The 20,499-nt window shown below is 41.3% G+C and overlaps 2 protein-coding genes across 2 annotated transcripts in view; one reads left to right on the top strand and one right to left on the bottom strand.

The window, feature by feature from the left end:
* Positions 1-7,406, top strand: part of snap91a (synaptosome associated protein 91a) — a 130,368-nt gene extending 122,962 nt beyond the window's left edge. Inside the window, exons 22-29 of the mRNA XM_062399417.1 lie at positions 1,036-1,362; positions 2,853-3,050; positions 3,141-3,159; positions 3,339-3,429; positions 3,825-3,920; positions 4,070-4,204; positions 4,400-4,488; positions 5,455-7,406. Coding sequence (XP_062255401.1) covers positions 1,036-1,362; positions 2,853-3,050; positions 3,141-3,159; positions 3,339-3,429; positions 3,825-3,920; positions 4,070-4,204; positions 4,400-4,480 — 947 coding nt within the window. The 3' untranslated portion in view covers positions 4,481-4,488; positions 5,455-7,406. The remainder of the gene's footprint in view (positions 1-1,035; positions 1,363-2,852; positions 3,051-3,140; positions 3,160-3,338; positions 3,430-3,824; positions 3,921-4,069; positions 4,205-4,399; positions 4,489-5,454) is intronic.
* A 670-nt stretch (positions 7,407-8,076) lies between these two features.
* On the bottom strand, positions 8,077-15,383 carry prss35 (serine protease 35). Its single transcript, XM_062399416.1, has 2 exons — positions 15,225-15,383; positions 8,077-10,609 (listed from the first exon to the last, which is right to left on the bottom strand). Exon 2 carries the CDS (start codon positions 10,594-10,596, stop codon positions 9,325-9,327), a length of 1,272 nt encoding a protein of 423 aa, XP_062255400.1. The 5' UTR covers positions 10,597-10,609; positions 15,225-15,383; the 3' UTR covers positions 8,077-9,324.
* Between the last annotated feature and the right edge of the window lie 5,116 nt (positions 15,384-20,499).

Genomic DNA, 20,499 nt, shown 5'->3' with positions numbered 1-20,499 from the left:
AAGTCTTTGAGACATACACTGTGTGTAGCATTAATGGCAATAAAACTATAATCACTTTTAGGCGTACATAAACAGACCTAGACACTGTGTTTTTTCAATGGGCTTCATTAATTATATATAGTGATATTTGGTGGAAGAAAAATATTTTATTGAAAAACAAGTAAAACTACATCAGTAGGTAAATAGTAATTTGAAGTTAAACCCCTAATGAGGTAAAGTACACATTTTTATCACCAAAATGTGCTGAAAGTGTCAAACCTAAAAGAGCTTTTGTTGCAGGAACAGGTCCTTTGGGTCCAACACATTTTCATAATTATCATTATTCGATTATTAAGATTGTATTTTATCACTGGAGCTGTGTAACATGGTGTTAGTTCGAACTACTCTACTAAGATCACAAGATGAATGTGAGAGCTAATAAGATGATTAATGGTTTAAGAGAAAATGTTCTGTACTTATCAGGATAATTTGATTTCTGTGTAACTGTTGTGGTCAATTAACTGAATCTGAAAAGTGACAAGGGAAACAAAATGTGCAGAGCCACAAAGTTTTTCCCTAATATGTCACACGTACTTAATAATGCATTGCATGTCATAAGCTCATTCTAATATTTTACTAGTAACTAGAAAAGTAACCAGTAGCTATGGCTGTCAAATACTGTAGAGGTATACAAATATGAACCCCCACTTGAAACTAATGAATAAGCAAATGTATTTAGTTACCAACGATCACTTATATTAGATGTGTGCTCCTTATATTTTATATTTTTCTGATTCGTGTTCATATTTGTTTCATTATTTATCTGGTTTGCTCTGGTTGAGCAATTTGCTTCTCTGCGGTGCTCTAAGCTGCTGATATTCGCTGCTGTAGGGATTAATCTTTCTCAAGACGCACATCCAAAATTTAATTTTGCTTTTAAGACGCGTCACTTGTGTCACTTACCATAGTGAATTTGTGTTGGTCATGGAGTAACGGTGACAGGAACCAGTTGTGCATCTTTCTTACCTCCTGATTCATCTCTGTTATGTCCCTCAGGCCTGATGTCTCCCAACCTGGCCCCCACTGCTGCTCCAACTCTGGCTCCCTTGGCTCCTTTAGCTCCTCTGGCACCCTTGGCTCCCTTGGCTCCCTTGGCTCCCTTGGCTCCTTTGGCTGCCTTGGCTCCTTTGGCTCCCTTGGCTCCAGCTCCGGCACAAAATAACCTCTTGGAGTCAGGCTTTGAAGCCCTGGGCCCGCTGGTGTCTCCAACACGACCAGTCCGTGGAGCAGCTGCAGCAGCAGCAGCAGCAGCAGCAGCAGCAGCAGCAGCACCAGAACCTGCAACCACTACATCAGCGCCCTCTGGTGGCTTTGATGCTTCAAGTAAGTGGATCATAATTAGTTATGTTGGAGGAATTGTTTTCCTTCGTCTAGCTTCATTTTATTAAATAGTGTGATTTTGGTGCCTTGTTAAATATAAGAAAATGACAAAATGTCTCCTATTCACATTTGCACAGGTCACTTGCTTGATGCTTTGATTTGCTTCATTAAAACTTTGTATGTTAACAGTGGAGCGAGTCATCTCCTCCTGCTCGCAGCTTGATTTCTGCATGAATGAGACTGACCTTATCTGAGTCCTCCTGATATGAATCTGTTGTTTCAGCAGCTTTACTCTTCAGCACTACTCCCCCCTCTGCTACACTTATTTATCTTTCTCTTTATTCTCTTATAAGCTCACAAATGCTTTGCTTTTCTCCACCTCCTAATCATTCACGACCACCCTCTCACAATCTTTTTTTGTGCTCCACATCTTTACCGTACTGCCTCATTTTTTTACATGTTCCTTTCACCCCTGTTCACACCCCCTCCTCTCTGCTGGGTCATGATTGTTTGCTTCTTCTAATCTGTAATTGGTGAGTTGAACACTGCAGTTCATTGCAGCATGTGCAGTTCGGATGGTTCTTCCCTTCGGCGTCGTCAAACCATGTTTCTATTTTGCATGTTGCAAAACGAGCCCTGTTTGACTCCTGCATGAGACAACTTTTGTAAACTGCATCTTTATCTTCCTCTGTATTTTAGAGCAGTGGCTCTTATTTTGACCACATGCCATCAAGCCCTGAGTCTGCTTGCACTAGAGTAGGTCTGAAGGTTTTCATTCCAGTCCTGAAGGGTTACAGCAACACTTTTCGGTTATATACTTTTCCATGTGATCCATTAAACAGCAAGACATTGTGGGTGAGGCTCTTACACTTTGGTTAGAGATCAGAATCAAGAAAGCTGTTGCCTGCGTCATTTTAACGCAGGCAACAGGCTGTTCTTCTGATATTTTATTGATTCATTTATTTTTATTTTTCTCTAGAATAGAACAGAAAGAAAGTTCTGTTACTCTTGTAATAGTTTACAGTTTTAACGTTTGACATTTGTTATCAGTTTTTAAAACTATTTAATTTGCCACTGTGAACCCTCTTGAACAATTACAATTGATATTTGCACTTATCTCTGTGTGCAGAGATTCATAGCCAGTTGGAATGAAAACCTGCTAAATATTTGGCCTTGATGACATCTGGTTCAAAGCACTGCTTTATTGTAGAAGCAGCCAGTGGTTAAGTTTCTGATCATGTAAAATGGCGAAGCAACGAGCCAAGAGAGTGCAGTTGCTGTAATTGTTTTCCTCTGAATGCTCAAACATATTTACAGTCCTGTATTGTGCATGTGAGGCACAGATAACGACAAATGCTGTCACAACTCGATTGCACCCCCACCGTCTGGTCTCACACCTATCTGCTGCCCGTGTTGTAGCAAGATTAGGGATTTGCAGGTTTGTAATCTGTGTTGTTTCTCTGATGTCCCGCCATTCCCACCCTCTGCCAAAGTGTTTGGTGGGTTAGGCGACTTGCTGATGCCTGCCGTCACGCCCCAGAGTACCGGGGGCAGCACTGCTGGAAGCACAGCTGGAAGCATGGGAACTCCTATCGCACCAGGAGGCGTGGGGGCTGCTCCCCCGGCCACCCCGCCTCCCACCAAAACCATAGGAGGGGATCTGGACTCGTCACTGGCCAACCTGATTGGAGGTAAACAGCAGCTCTTCATCCCTGAGCTAAGTCTTTACAATCATTGACTCAAGTCAAGTTAACTGTTTTTGATTTCTTATTTCTCTTCAGATCTCGGAGTAAAGAAAAAGTAAGTGTGTTTAAATATGGAAATTACGTGTATGCATGATGCTTGTGAAGGCTCAAACACATGTTCTTATGTTACAACAGCAGTTTGATTTTTTTTTTATTACATAAAATTGTATTCTTATTTAATTCCTGGAATTTGAACACACTTCTCATGTCTCTCCTGTGTTTAATCTCTTTCAGGGACCCACAGAGTGAGAAGAAGCTGACAGGAGGCGCCAACTGGACGCCACATGTAGCCCCCACAAGCTGGGCTACACCAGGAGCCCCAATGGTAAGAAGAATATGGACTCTCCCGGCAAGAGATCAAACTTCATTCTAGAGTAGTTTAAATTCTGCTTGTTGAGATAAGACCTGTGTCTACTGCCTCAAACACATAAGATGTAGCTGTCAAAATACATTTGAAATGATATCAACAAGTCCCAAACAAATGTTGTTAATTGATGCAGAGATGATGCAAACATGATGGGAACTTTCAAACTCCCAAAAGCTGTGTGAGCTGTGATTAAGATTTTAAGAACATACCGGTTGTGCTGTGCTGATGTTATGGTCTGTCCACATGTATGTTTACACTGGGAAGCAGCGAGAGATTGCCTTTCAATCCCAAGCTGTACATAGCAGAATTGACAATAAAGTTGACTTTGACCTGACCTCTGTCTGTCTCTTAAGGCTGGGGCCACCCCTGGAGCTCCTGGAGCATCAGGAGCCGGTCCACCTAGTGGAGCCATGGTGCCACCAATGAGTGCACAGCCTTGCTTTGCCATGGTGAGACTCATTTCATTCACAGTGAAATCTCTCATGTACAATACTGCATTACAGTTCCATAATATTCTAGATAATCCTATAGGCTTTTAGTTGTGAATCTTTTTTGCCTTGACAAATCCCAGTATACTGTGCTCTCCCTGTCTCACCAGCCTCCAGCAGCGGGGCCTGGAGCTCCCATGATGCAACCCATGATGGGGCAGCCAATGATGGGACAGCCCATGATGAGACCTGCCTTCACAAGTGTGGCTGGAGCTGCACCTGGAGCCCCTGCACCAGGAGCACCGGTAACAGACCACAAACACACATACACATACACACACAGAACCTACATTAAACAACATTAAATCAGGCCCTATTGTTTACACACACAGTAAAGCAGTTATACTTTTCTACATGATGAAAGCATTCATGATGTTGTAAAAACGTGTGGATATATTTGACATTGATTCATATCTGCTCTCCTTTTCCCTGTTTCTCAGATTTCTTCAGGACCTGCAAGCCAGAGTCCCAAGAAGCCCAAGGATCCTCTGGCAGACCTCGACCTCAAGGACTTCTTATAATGGCCCAGGTGGGAGTGCAGAGCTGTACATATAGTATTTACAGCAATAACAGATTCTGAGTGACTTCCATTTGTTCACTTTGTGGTTGTCACCAGAGTACATGTGTAGCTTCTACATGGCTTCTGATAAATTTGATGGAGAGAAGGAACAAATGTCTCCACTGCTATGTCAGACATTTCACGTTTTAGGTTTACTACTTAAATTTTTTTGACATGACATTGTTAATAATCTTTATTTATATAATGTTCTTCTAGTCATGATGACCAATCTAAGTATTCTACTGTACATTCACCCATTCATACAGTGCATCTATGTGCAGCAATTTCTCTATGAGAACTGCACAAATATAAAGGAAAGTTTTGGGGTTCAGTTTCTTACCCATGACACTTTAGAATGCGGAATTAGGAAGACTAGGATTCAACGGTCGCCCTTCTGGTGACAGATACAGAAACTTGTTTCCAATCACTAAGGATGTAATTTATGACTTTAGAAATTACTTCAATGTAACAATTAAATACAGTCAATATTCTTTCATATAAATATGTCATTAATAGACTAGAGCTTTTTCAGCAGAAAAGGCTGTAAACTTTGCAAATGTTTGTCACTCCTTCATTATTGCTCTGCTACTAAGTACAGTACCTGCGGGTTGTACCAATGATCTCTATTTCAAATTTAAATTTTTTTGTGTGCTTTTAACATTTGAGAAATTTAGTGAAGTGAAGAAGCATGAGCTTCTTTCTGTTCTTACATATAAGTCAAATAAGTCTTGCATCCAGCAAGTAGTTTCTTACCTACACACCATAGCTGTGTAAGGGACTGTTGGGAGCGTACCATTGAGTGATCATTCTGTCATTCTGTATTGTAATCAAGAGAAAAATCATAGCACGGCACTGACATTTCATAAAAAAAAATCCCAGAGCCACTAGAACGACTTGACACTTATGTTGAAATATTTTCTGTTTCCTGTCCTCCAGCTACTTTCTTCTGTGGAGCAGGGACCTGGTGTCCATCAACATCTCAGGATGCCAGCGATGTTCAGCTTCTCAAACTTAGAGCATCTTTTCCTCCACCCCTGCCCATCAACACCCCACCCCTCTCCTGTGTGATGTCGTAGCACAACTGTGAAAGTGAACCATAGCGGATTATATAAATAAATATGAGAGAAAAAAAAATGTAAGCTTGTGCTTATCTAGATGTACCAATCTTTTGTTTAAACAAAACCCCACAAAACCCTGAAAAAATAAGTCCACAAATGTATGTGAGAGAAAGTGAAGATGTATGTGTTTAGACTTCTTTCTAGTGTTGAGTTGAATGATGGATGTGCTTTAGTGTCCTAAGCTCCTCCCACCTCCCCATACTTTTGTCCTCGCCTCCTTCTGAAGGGGGAGGGGCTCGTCTTTGTCCCACTCTGACTCGATGGGAGTGGTAAACAAAGCTCCCATAGATTTTCAGAGAAACATGTGGTGTGTTGTTTACAGAAAAGTCCTCTTCGATGTACATAAATTTCTCTGGCGAGGCTTCTGTCTCTATTGTGTATGTCTGTGGAATCTGACATGAAGTTGTAAGAAGTTGTGTGAGTATCCTTAAATTTCTCGTCATCATACGAAAGTATTTGGAAAACGAATATAAATATCCGCTCTATGATCAATATTCTGTATATTAAGAAACAACCTTTGCAGGCTTCTGAATCTTACTGGAGCAACGAGTGATCCTTTCAGTTTGTTTCTTTTTTTAAACTTGTCATTTTTTTTGTCTTTCTTGTCTTATTTATATCGTTTGTTTCTTTTAGAATAATCCTCCGGTCTAATGTTGATATTTGCTGGCACTGTTACTAAGATCAAACGAAGCGTTCAACTTAGTTCCAGAGAAAATGTTGATTAATTCATGATAAAGATGGAAATAAACTGCCCTTCAATGTAACTGTACAACTTTCGATATAAGTGTCTACCTATGATATTGACACTTCTCATGTGGGTATGTCTTCTGCTTGTGTTTACATTATAACTTATATGAACAAGTCAGTATGTGGTTATTTTGTATCTCATGGATTATCCCATTGTCACAACAAACTCTATGTTCAGACAGTTCAAAGTTAAATATGATATGATAGAAAAAGTAATCACAGAAGTTAAAAGAACAGATTAAAGATACCTGTGGATTATTTTTTTCTCAACAACAAAAGTTAAGTTTGCATTCAAAGCTCTGTGTGTGCCACTGAGGAATAACAAAGATGTTGAGTGCATTTACTTCCTCATAAAACTTGTGGAACGCCTTTTTGGGGAAACCTGACAGCTATGTTGTTTGCAAACTGGGGTCGGCTCATCAGAAACTACTATATAGTGCCTCTAGTGGTCAAACAAGCCCCAGGGTTAATTTAAGATCCACGTTGCACCCAGAGCTGTTGGGCCAAATTACAGTTGGGGTGTCGAAAAGTGTGATATTACAAAAAAGGAAAAACTATAATTTGACTGATGTCTGAACATAATGTTTTTTCGAGTTGCTTCTCTGATCACTGTTGACCTTCATCCCATCAGTGTAACTTCTGTGATACTGTAAGTGGCCACATGGGAGCAGTGTGTACAAACGCCCAGAGATCATCGTTGGGCCATGATCTTGTTTCCCACTGATTTGCAATGGACTAAATATGTTGTAGTGTTGACCTGTATTTGGACATATGTATGACCTCATGCCCCTGTCCTGTGCTGTAACCTGCTGACCTTGTTCATCAATTCACTGAAATGTGTAAGGAGTCGATTGTGAGAATCTGGAGAGAATCTGAGAAAACAATGGGAGATTATTGACATTTTTCATGACTGAATTATAAAAATATGTATTTTTGTTTAGTTGTAAAATTATTTTATTTACGATGACCTTTCCCAGTGCATGTAAGCCCTTTGAGATGCAATAAATTCAATGACGGATTGAACTGCCAGTGAAGGACTAATTTTCTCTATATGGCTATTATGTCTTATTTAATGATAATATAATCTGCTTTAGTTCCACCTCATCAACAGTATCTGTAAACGTTTTTTTGATTAGTGTGTGCAATATCAACTGTGAAATCAAGTCTCAGTGACACAGGCCCATGACCACAGGTCCTTTATTTTTATCTTATCCTTTTTTTCCTTTTTTTTTAGAAGGATCTCTGAGTTAAAGTCTACTTTTGACACATTCTAATTTGTGTCAAATTTATGAGAAATTAATGCAATCTATTTAACACATAGAAAACCAGGAGTTATGTTGTATAGGCTCTGAATTCCAGCAGTATAACACAGGTTGGTTTGCGAGTGTCTGTGTGATTGATAAATCTTTCATGTTCAATCTGGTGTACAGGCTGTAATTAAAGTAATTTTTTTTTCTGGCCACTTGGGGGAAATGGCATTGAAGTTGAGACTGGGGCCCCCAAAACATTCTGCACTGGGGTCCCATCATAATACATTTAGTGTTCAGTTGTGTGACTTGTGGTGAAACAGACAGAGGTCATATAAAGTACAGTAACCATTACTGGCTGAGGTCTCATAGAGATTGTTACCCACAAACCAGTTATAGTAGTTAATATGAGTTTGGTAATCTGGATAATCACAAACACACACAAGTATGAAGCTTAGTTTAATGGGTGGTAGACTTCAATCTTCATCATTAATTTCAGATCAATTTCAGGTATTTGGTTTTCAAAAAGATTCTCGTATGAATTTTTAGAACATAAACTACATGAAAAACATCACATCCTGGATGGAGATTTGTTATTTTATAACAATATTACTCTTCTAATTGTATTTAGCCCTTAGTATCACAGAAATCTAAACAGCTCAAATAATGTGTTTAATGGTTCAGTCCCATTCGAACGTAACGCAAATATGTAGCCTCAAAATTAAATACATAGTTACAGTACTAGGCTATCAAAATATATTCTGAGAAGCCCCCGCCACCCCATTCGAATAGAAAGAAACACACAAAAGTTTAAAATTCCATAAATTAGCACCACATCTCCTGGATAAGCACCGATATAATTATGTGCACAACAATGAAACCGCATTTCACTGCATTGCAAGAACAGAGAAAATATGATGGGAGACTCACAAATCTGAAAAAAAAAAATCTTCTATCCCTTGCTCTATTGTAGCAGAGAAGAAAAATTGTCTTATTTGAAAAGATAGCTGTAAAAAACGTCTACATGTACACAATGCAAAACACCAGCTCATTACATTAATTTGTTTAAAAATCTCAATATTTCTATATAGTTCATATGTAAAAAAAAAATTTAACATTTATTTTTCCTGGGTCTTTTGTCTAAGCAAATGCATGCAAACTCCCTAACAGTGGTAGAGAACTATTGATCTCCATAAAAATCCCAGGTGGAATATACCATGATTGTGACTCGGCTTCACTCACAAACAATTGAAAAAATACTTTTCCCAGACTTATATGTGAAATAGGCAAAGAAACAAAAACAAAGCAAAACTGCCAATCTGATCAACTTGTAAATACATACAATACATAGTTTTCTCTGTTGTTTATTTAGCAAATAAATAAGAAAAGTTAAAGAGCCAGTTTAATTTTAGGAGTTCTCATGGGTGTGTGTGTTTGTGTGTGACTGTTAGAGTGTTTGTGTGTGTCTGTATGTGTGTGTGAGTGTGTGTGTGTGTGTGTGAGTGTGTGTGTGAGTCAGTGGAGGAGGTGTTGTTGAGGGGCACAGGAGGAAACAGGGAGGCAGGAAGAGAAGAGGCAGTCATTGGGCCCCTGTTTGGTAAAGGAGTTGGGGGGGCTAAGAAAAGGTCAAATGTCTCTTAGGTAGTCTGAGGGTATGGAGTGGGCAGGTGGTTGAGTGGGAATCCTGTGTTGTCCTAGGCCCCCTGGCACTCACTTGAGTCCCCGTGGACCCAGTAGCAGATCTGAGCATATTTGACGGGTGTTATCCTTACTGCGACGTTGTAATCCTGTTGCATCCCGTTTCCGCTTACGTCCACCCACTGGTGACCGGAGAAAACCCCAATGATCTTCCTCGTCCACTTTTTCTTGCCGGGCTCCTTCAGGCGGATGTAGACTCCTGAGCCACTGGAGCCAGGTTTGGCATCACAGTGCTGATAAAGTAAATCATTGGACTCCTCAGAAACTGAGCAGAACCGGTAGACCAGGTTGCCAGGCCGGTCATCATCAAAGCCAGAGAAGTGGATCCTCCCAGCGGGGAGCTTCTTAACTGAGGGGATAATACCAATATCCATGTACTTGACTTTTGGGGCTTTCTTCAGCTCTAGAACAGCGTAGTCATAATCTGCAGCCAGTCCATCAGACACACCTTTGAACCAGCCCTTTGGAATCTGGGTCTGCTTGACCCTGGTCCACCTGAAAGAAGGTTTCTCTGATTCTGCACTTCGCCGACTCCTGCTCTTCCTACCTTTCCCCTTCCCTTTATGATCCCCTTTCCTAACGCTCTTTTCCTTTTCTTCGACGTCTTCTTTATCTTTGTCTCCCTTTCTCCTTTTTCCCTTTCCTCGCCCTCCTTTCCCTTTGCCTCCTTTCCCTCGTCTTGACTTCTCCTTCAGAATACCAACACGTAGCTTCTGCACTCCGTTTAGGTAATCCTTCCCATCATGAATGCAGTGGGCAGCCGTCAATACATGTTTCGGTGACACCAGAACCCCAGAACATCCTGTGGAGAGCTTCACAGAGGTGGAGAAGGGATATTTGGTAGAGAACTGCTTATCAGAGATAGTAAAGCGGCTGTCTGTGCCGTAAACCTCCCGTTTATGGCGTGAGCCAGTTGAGGAATTTTTGGACAAGGCTGTCACCTCATTGACACCTTGCACAGAGACTGAGGTAAACGTGCGTGTACCATTTTCGTAGACCGTCTCGTAGGACAGGAACTGCTCCAGGTCTTGCAGAGATGGTGTAGGGAGGCGACGCTGACACTCGATCCCACAGGTCCCACTTAACTCCGGTTGGGGATGGGCTGAGAAGTCGGGGCTGCTGAGATGCACTGTACTTCTTTTTCTTACCAGAGGCACCTTCCAATGTGGCCAGGTATACTCATCATCGACTGCGTTCTCCTCAGCAGCTGCAGCCAAAGTCACAGCCAGTACAACAGGTAGCAGGACACACAGGGGAATGGGGCCCATTGTTAAGTTGGCTCTGAAACATAAAGAACAGTGCGGAAGACTTAGGAGAACGTTTTAATATGGGTTGACGTCATAAATTCACTTCTGTACAAGATTCAGTTTGTCTTGCTCTAACATTGCCACAAAGGAACATTTTCACCATGTGTGGCACTAGAGACAACAGTGTCAGTCAGTCGTCAACCACTTGGTCCACACTTAAATATGTTCACGCTATTACGATGGATTGCCTAGAAATTATGAATATGTATGTATAGCTATGGTCATCACCACGAGGTTAACGTATTAGGGTTTAATGAGAGGCCTTGATAACTTTCAAGTGCCCTTCAGGATGAAATGAGATTTCATCTCACACAGGTCCTCAGTTTGAATTGAACATTGCAATTAGAAGAATTAAGAAGATGAAGAAGATGAAGAAGAATTGCACTGTAACCCTTGAGATACAGATACATTTTATTAGTCCCATACACATGCAAACACACACATGACATGCAAGGGGGGAAATTTGTTTTCAGCAATGACCCATCTGGTGTACACAGGAGGACACACAGAGCAGTGGGCAGCCATGCACGGCGCCCCGGGGAGCAGGTGTTAGGGGAGTAAGGTGCCTTGCTCAGTGGCACTTAGACAGTGGGGTGGGGTAGGGTAGGCACTTTGACAGTGTGGAACAGATCCAGGTGTTGTCCGTCCAGGTATGTTGTTCTTGTTCTCACTCTGGATTTGAACCAGAAACCACCGCAGGATTTTTTCCCATAGTCGCACTTTCTGACACTAGTCCACCGTGTCTCTCCAATTATGTGGCATGCAGTGGGCTACTAAGAGATTGCAGTGTAATCTCTTATTGAAAAATAGCTGTAGCTTCATTGCTCCCATGAAGCAAATAAGATATATATAATGGCACCATGGTAATGGCTCAGAATTCACATCACACCAGTTTGACACTAGTGAGGTGGGTTCATATGGTTTGATCCACTTATGGAATCTACTTAATAACAGAGATGATGTTTAGAACCGTATGAAAATCAAATGAATGAAACAAGAGTAATCATCTTTGAGCCATGTAAGCACATAGGACAACATTGCTTTGAATTGAGAAGGCGCATTATCCTATGTCAGTGATTTTCAACCAGTGTGCCAGGGCACACTAGTGTTCCGTGAGAGATCGTCAGGTGTGCTGTGGGAAATTATCTAATATCTAGTGTTGCACCGAAGTATCGGCCGAACATTGGTAGCAGCCGATATTCGCCTCGTTTACCGACATCTGCACATCGGTAATAAACTTGACTTTCACCGATAACATTGGTATTTGTGGTTAAACCGCTGGGCACGTAGGGTGGCTGGGGGAGCAGTCGCCCCGTCGCCCTCCTCTCCACGCAGCCGGAGACCTGGCTTGCGGCACGCCTCAAAGTTTTTTTGGGGGGGGAGGTCCTCTTCCGCGGTGCCTCACAGCGTCAGTGGTGCAGGGGCTTTCTTTCTCTTGGACCGCGATGTGGTGTCCCCCGCCGGTGCGGAAGGCCGGCCGTTGGAGGGGCGGTCGGCGGCGGCGACTCTGGACGCTTGTCGGCCCTTCTCGCTGATCAACTCAGCTACGGCGCCCGCTGGGGGAACCCTCCGTTCGCGCGGGGGGGGGGCTCCGCCTAGCAGCTGGTGCGGATCAGGGGAATCCGACTGTTTAATTAAAACAAAGCATCGCGAAGGCCCACGGTGGGTGTTGACGCGATGTGATTTCTACCCAGTGCTCTGAATGTCATAGTGAAGAAATTCAATGAAGCGCGGGTAAACGACGGGAGTAACTATTGGCACTCAAAACAGGTCACTCTATTTTAGACAGGGTTAAAAGGTCCTGTTTTAAATTATCCTTGTGGTATTTTGACCAAAATATGTTACAGATATTTCATTAAGACCCCAAGGAACCATATCAACTGTGATAAAATGGGTATAATATGTCTCCGTTAGATAAAGTTTAGTTAAATCAAAGATTGTTTCATAAATCTGATTCAATTTGTGCTCATTAAAAGATAAGAGTAATAAAGGGCTGAAATAATTTTAAATAGTGCTTTTTAATACATTATAAACTAATTACAAACTATATTACTAACTATATGTATTATATGTACTGTGTTAGAGGGTCATTTTGTGTCATTTTGGTTGGTGGTGTGCCCCAGGATTTTCCAAATGTAAAAAATGAGCCGCGGCTCAAAAAAGGTTGAAAATCACTGTCCTATGTTGATGAGTGAAGAAAAGCTATACAATTCCATTTACAGCCACAGGGAGGCAGTGTAGACCTGAATATTAGAGAGCACTTTGTGACATTCTAATTGTGGGAAGTAAAATTCTTTTCAAATGCTAAAATTTGCAGAAAATGATTAGATTCATTTTTCAATAGTGGAAAAAGCCATCTACATATAACATTGTTAAGCTCTTACGACATTTTCTTGAGTTCTGCTGTGTGGTTTCGAGGAGATTTATGCCCGTTGAGTCTGCGGGCCAGGAGAAGCAGAGGATGAACTCCGTTCCTCTGAATGGGCTGAGACAGTGGCTTGGAGGTTTGCCACAATGGTTAACCTTCCCTCTCAGTAATAACCATATCTGGTTTCCTACAGCGCTCCACTCCTTGTCTATGCACAGAAATGACATAATTCACAGAGACTGTGCAGGCAGCCAGGCTGCCGATTAATGCATCTACAGAGTGTGAGGCTGCCAAAAATAAAGAGACAATAACAATTTGGGTGCGTTTTAATAGACTCAGCAGACCATCACTTAACTAGAGAGTAGGAGAGCATCAATACGTCAGCATGGCTGCGGTGATGAAGTCACGCAGGGCGATCCAAAACACAGCGAGAGAAAATAATTTGCTGTTCACTGGGGAGCAGCGGTGAAAATCCAACAGATAATCTAGGGAGTTCATAGTAAAATAATTGTTTATGCTGGCTGTTTGTGGGGTTTAAATGTATTCAGACAGGCTGACATCTGGTCGGTTATAGATAAATGTTTTGGGGGAGCAGGGGCTGCCTCAATTGGCCAGAGAGACACATTCCCTTTCAATTAGATGTTAGTGCAGCATGAAAATAAGACATCATCTGGTTGGGTAAAGCTCCCAGGAGAGTCATTGCCTCATACAGTTTCACCTGAGGACCATATCTGTGCTTTTTCATCTATTGTGGCGTTTCAACCCAAATTCAACATTTTAGTTGAATAAACTAGATATTAGATAAAGGATTTTATAATTGAGACGATAAAAGATTTTTCTTTTTCAATTCCAGGTTTTGTTTAGCAAGTTTGTGGCTCAGGTGATGGATAGAGCGGGTCGTCAAGGAACTAGAAGGTCAATGGTTCCATCCCAGTCGCCAATCTCTTCAATCCCGGCTGAAATGTCCTTGGGCAAGATAATGAAGACCAAATTGTTCCTGACTGACAGTGTATGGGTAATGTGTGATAGAGAATGTGCTGCACATAGATGCATTGTAACAATGGGCAAATAATTGTATTGTAAAGCACTTTGAGAGGTCTCAGACAATTTACCATTCAGTTAGTGCCCTGTCATCCAACTGAGTGTGCCACACAGTCTCCAATAAAACATTACCCAGTGGCCAACATCTAACCAGTCCGAAACAGACGCTAATAAAATACAAGCCCACAAGAGCTGTAAAACAGTCTCTATAAATGAGAATACAAAAAATGACCCTGGGTTTCTGCTCAGCTTTACACTCTCACCAACCAGACATAGACATAATACAAATCCAGAGGAGAGGCTGCAATTATTCAGCATCGAGTGGAAACTGATATGCTGCCATGACGGCTCTCGGACACAGAAGCCGCTGGTTTCGACTCGACTATTTTCCACTGCTGTCAGCTAAAAGAGAAGCTGGATGTGCCCTCTCAATCCCTGTGTGGAGGGAGTCACAATAAGCTGCCTAACAGGGCACCCAAGAGACAAAGTGGCCAAAGGATGGCGCTATGGTGCAGGTCTCTATGTCCACCACGGCAAACATGGACATGGATATTGCCTTGTTCAATACCGCGTTTATCAGAAGGGACTATTTTCATTTATTTTGACCAATTTTCACAGCTTTGAATAAACTTTGTTTCACAGGCACCGTTTGCTATTTACTACTTTAGGATCTTGAAATCCACAGACTCATCCAACAATAAAAAATGTTGTGCCCAGTGAAGTCTGATTTCACATTCAAAGGCAAATAAATGCAAATGGTTATGAAATAAATATGCAAATCTTTCAACTATAGAGTGAAATGAGGGAAAAAACGTCTAAATGTCCACATCTGCATCAGCCTTGTGCTTGGTAGGAAGTAGGGCAATGAATATTTCAATTGCAGAACAACCATGCCAATATATCTGTATTTATACCTTCCATAAATAACCTCATCCAAAAGTAACATCAACCAATCCAATAATAAACACTCAAATTCAAAACGATATCTATATAAGTTATATTGGGCACCACTAAGACGTTTAAGTTAAGTTCTGTTTAACTTAAATCCCCACAAATTAGATTGCGATCATGTAAACTGAGAGAGATCAATGAAAAACGAAAACATGAAATAAAGTACATGGTATTTCCCCACGGCTCCAACAAGAAGTGGGTAATATATTTGCGCCATGACGCGTCCTACCTGCTTGCATCCGATTGATGGATAAGTCAAATCCGCAGTATTGTTTGTTTTGTTTCCCTAAGATACACACAAATATGATCCCAGTAGAAAACACAGTGCGGTGTTAGAGCATCCCAGACGTCCTGGCATCAGCAGCGCTCCCTTCTCCTCATGACTTCTTCAAAGAGGCAGAGAGAGAGAAAGTCTCAGCCGGGACGCTGCGCTCAGGCTGCACTTGATGCTGAGGAGGGAGGGAGGGAGGGAGGAGGAGGGGGGAGGAAAGAAAAGGCCTGTTCTTTTTTTCCACTTGTCACAAAAGCTTCACGTTCACGTAGGGGTGGGACGAAAGAGAGAGAGACAGAGAGAGAGAGAATATGAAACAAACGGGCCTGTCTGAGTGGACTGTGAAGGAATTAGCCAACAAAGGCTTGTCAGGGGTTTCCACTCTGAGCAATGAGAGCTTCCATCTGCTGCACTTTTTTGTCCATTGAAGTATGAAAAACCCATCTCTCCCAAATCCAGTTACTAAAAAGTAAATTCTTTGCACAATGAACAGTCCATTTATATAAAAAAAACAACCTTTTATTGTTGATATTTCTTGTTAACATGTCAATATTCACACGTGTGGAAGATGCATTTGCAGTTTCAGCCACTGCCAATGAGCACATCTTTGCTAAGCCCAACAGTCCCCTTACATTCAATAATGCTGCACCATTATTTTTTTTTGATAAGATATATGATTTACTCCAAGGGAATCTGCTCTAACACTTGATGAGTTTATCCTCGACCCATACATCATCCTTCCTCCAAGTTTCATGGATATCCATTCGGTAATTGTTGTGTTATTACAAACCAAACCAAAATAAACAAACATTCACGGGTCAAATCACAGCTCTCACGGTGGAGGTAAAGCAGCATTGCTAAATCTAGTCAAAGTAAAAGTTCTGTTTTCCAATGTTCACATAAATCAAAGTCTTAAAGGGTTATTTCACCGAAAGATGAAAATCCACTCATTATCTACTCACCACTAAGCCGATGGATGGGTGAAGTGTCATAAAACATCCAAGTGTCTGCAGGCCCCCGGAATTCATATACAACTTGAAACAGTGTCATTTACACCATGTTTTTAGCCTGGTGAGAAGATAAATCAATGTTTCTTTGTAAATCTTAATTTTAATTTAGAAATATTTCAAAAATACTGTTGTTCTTAACTTTTAAAGACAGTTGATGTTATGACTCGTCTATTTTATTTTGGTGCTATTGCCAAGCACTTTGTACTGTGGATTTTTAAAAGTGCTGTACATAGAAAATGTATTTTAATAAATATATTATTATGAAACATTTCATTCAGCCTCTCATTTCAAAGGAGAACCATGATCGACTAACAGAACCATAACATCAATATTTCAGCTTCATAGTATGGATGGATGGACATGTTCTGACAACGTTAGTCCTCTGGTTGGACTAGTGTCTGAGAGCCCTTGAATGCCCCGCTGCTTCCACAGATCGACATGACAGGAGAAACAGTGAGAGGGGCCGCTGGCTGCTGGAGTAAGAATACCATAGTGTCCAATTGAAGTCTGAATGAGGCAAGAAAAGACACGGAAAATATTTGTGTAATGAGGGAGAGAGAGGGAGAGAGAGAGAGAGACGGGAGTGATGATACATATCTGGCTCAGGAGGGAACAAGGAGTGCAGCCTGTGATTTGAATCAATAGAAACTGATTTTTGTGTAATCACTGCTGTTGCTGACTTTGATGTACAGCAGGCTTTTACAGATTTAAACAATATGGGGAAGAAATTACACCTATCGCTGAGACTGTTCAAGTGTCTATGTGATTGTGTGAGAGAGAGAGAGAGAGAGAAAGAGAGAGAGAGAGAGAGAGAGAGAGAGAGAGAGAGAGAGAGAGAGAGAGAGAGAGAGAGAGAGAGGACTTGGGTGGCCTGCATGTTAGAGCTCATGACGGATGCTCATTTATGTGGATGGTGGTCATCACATCCCACATGGAAGTTGAACATACTTGTTTACGAGGCCTGAAGTTTTCTAAGCAAGAGGATTTAGCATGAGAGCTACACGTTCTCTCTGCATGTTAATGCATACCCTATACCTACATGTTGGGTGATTAACGTTTATTGATTTTTAGGTCATATTTATGTCTTATTTCTATTGAAACAAGAGTCAATTTACTTGCTGTATAATGTGGCAATTTCAATATCCTCATATTTATTTTAAATTGGAAAAATATTGGAAAAATATTATTATTATTATTATTATCATTATTGTTAGACTTTTTTTTATATTTATGTTACTAATTCTGTTACCAAGTAAGGAATTATGACCAAAGCTCTGCACTTTACGAGCTAAACATTTTAAAACAAAGCAAAACATTAGCATGACACACTATTGCAAACACCAATCACTTTTGAGAATGAAACTCAACAGAGACAGGTCCTGGCAGTACTCAGAGCTAGTTGGTCATTAAACTGGCCATTGGTCAGTCTCAGGCAGCGCTGGAAAGACTGTATCCCAAGCTGTATGTGGCTCAGGATGATCTTGTGGACCAACACACAATGACACTGGCTTCTGCAGTGTTCCACCAACAGCTTGTTGTTCATGGTCTGATGATCCACTGAGTTTGCTGAGACATTCTGTCTAAATGTGGTGTGTTGTTGTTTACTCACCCCAGAAGCTACTGAACACAATAACAAACTGGAACCAGTAATATCACAACCGTGGCACATGCATACAAAGAATCTAAGCAAATCTCCCTGTTTCCAGTTAAGTTCAAGGTTAAAGGTCAGAGAAGAGGAATGAGGCAGAGAGAGAGAGAGAGAGAGAGAGAGAGAGAGAGAGAGAGAGAGAGAGAGAGAGAGAGAGAGAGGACTTGGGTGGCCTGCATGTTAGAGCTCATGACGGATGCTCATTTATGTGGATGGTGGTCATCACATCCCACATGGAAGTTGAACATACTTGTTTACGAGGCCTGAAGTTTTCTAAGCAAGAGGATTTAGCATGAGAGCTACACGTTCTCTCTGCATGTTAATGCATACCCTATACCTACATGTTGGGTGATTAACGTTTATTGATTTTTAGGTCATATTTATGTCTTATTTCTATTGAAACAAGAGTCAATTTACTTGCTGTATAATGTGGCAATTTCAATATCCTCATATTTATTTTAAATTGGAAAAATATTGGAAAAATATTATTATTATTATTATTATCATTATTGTTAGACTTTTTTTTATATTTATGTTACTAATTCTGTTACCAAGTAAGGAATTATGACCAAAGCTCTGCACTTTACGAGCTAAACATTTTAAAACAAAGCAAAACATTAGCATGACACACTATTGCAAACACCAATCACTTTTGAGAATGAAACTCAACAGAGACAGGTCCTGGCAGTACTCAGAGCTAGTTGGTCATTAAACTGGCCATTGGTCAGTCTCAGGCAGCGCTGGAAAGACTGTATCCCAAGCTGTATGTGGCTCAGGATGATCTTGTGGACCAACACACAATGACACTGGCTTCTGCAGTGTTCCACCAACAGCTTGTTGTTCATGGTCTGATGATCCACTGAGTTTGCTGAGACATTCTGTCTAAATGTGGTGTGTTGTTGTTTACTCACCCCAGAAGCTACTGAACACAATAACAAACTGGAACCAGTAATATCACAACCGTGGCACATGCATACAAAGAATCTAAGCAAATCTCCCTGTTTCCAGTTAAGTTCAAGGTTAAAGGTCAGAGAAGAGGAATGAGGCAGAGAGAGAGAGAGAGAGAGAGAGAGAGAGAGAGAGAGAGAGAGAGAGAGAGAGAGAGAGAGAGAGAGAGAAAGTTGTCTATGTTCCCAGCTCAGTTGCTTCCAAATAGGATAGCAGTGAGTGATATTTTCTGGTTGGGGTCAGGGCCATTGTCGATAGAAGGGCTTTTGTGCCGGGCGTCACACCCTCACTGGAAGTGCTCCCTTTGCACTCTGCTGTGGTGGATGGATGCTTATTGGTGGGGGAGCGAAGTTTCAGGAATTTCATTAGTTGTGTTTGGGTGCACTGGGTGAGACTTCTCCAGCAGCACAGAAGGAGTACACCACTTTTAGGGGGGATAGGCTGCATTTTGGTTAACCTTGAATTCATAGTATTTTAAGGTCTTCTGATGTGTCTCTAAGTGACTAACTGTCTGAACACCACTGAATAACCATGAGCTCCCTGATTTCTGTTTATACAAATTTAATAGAGCACAAAACTTTGTTTTTCTATTAAATCTGTAACTAAGAGGACCTCATTGCCCTCTCGTCTGTAGCAGTATACATTAAAGGTCCTCTGCACAGACCACACTAATAAAACAGCTCAGGGGCTGCGCTGACCCCAGCTCACTTCCACAGTCTTTATTTTGGAAACTGAATGGTCCTTTAGCTCTGCTCAGTGTGACACAGACCACCATTTATATGATGGAACTCTCTACTTCACCACCTCTCTCTCTCACACACACATACAAACATTAATACAGTATAGTAAATATATATATATATATATATATATATAAAAGAATATAAACAGTAATGGGACAGTTAGTTAGAGGTCTTTCTTGGATCCACACACAGTTTAACCTCTATTAATAGTAAATATTTGGGTAAATGGTTAGCATGCCAGTTGTCAGAGAGGAGACTGTAAGTGATGAAAGGCTGACTGAAGTGACACGTGCGCCTTTGAATCTCATGTGCAAACGAACAGGCAACCACACACTGTAAAGACGCACTGTCATCAGTTGAAAACTTACTTTCAAGAGAGTCAACTTTTCAGGAATGCACAAAAAACTTGAAGGAAGTATGGACTGCTCCCTACGGGACCGGAGTGAGTTGCTGCCCCAAGTAAATCGGTTCAAGTTTCTCCGGGCCCTAAGTGAGATGAAGCACCTGATTGACAGTCGGGCTGGTGCACCATCAACACAGATTTGGATTCTGTATAAGTCTGTCGGCGAGGAAGAGTAGGCTGAGTGAGAGGGTGTTCAGATGCCATTAATCTACATTCAAACCCTCACCTTTGGTCGTGAACTTTTCCAAAGAGCCAAACATTTAGATAGCTTGATGTAGGTCAAAATCTGTTACCTTTGCATTGTGGCTGAGCTTGCACCTGGAGATAGACACGCATAGAAAACCCAGTGATTCTGTAAATGTTTGGGGTACTTCAGGCATCTGATTGTAATATCCCCTGGACACCTCCCTGTGTAGATATATTCCAGGACCATGTGAACATGGTGCAGACCCAGAACATCTTGGAGGGAGTCTGTATCTCA

The sequence above is a fragment of the Platichthys flesus genome, chromosome 11 (assembly GCF_949316205.1).
Source record: "Platichthys flesus chromosome 11, fPlaFle2.1, whole genome shotgun sequence".
Lineage (NCBI taxonomy): Eukaryota > Metazoa > Chordata > Actinopteri > Pleuronectiformes > Pleuronectidae > Platichthys > Platichthys flesus.
This window is presented reverse-complemented; position numbering and strand designations above follow the sequence as displayed.

Coding starts and splice junctions, on each gene's coding strand:
- prss35 (XM_062399416.1), bottom strand. CDS start 10,596: ATGGGCCCCATTCCCCTGTGTGTCCTGCTACCTGTTGTACTGGCTGTG.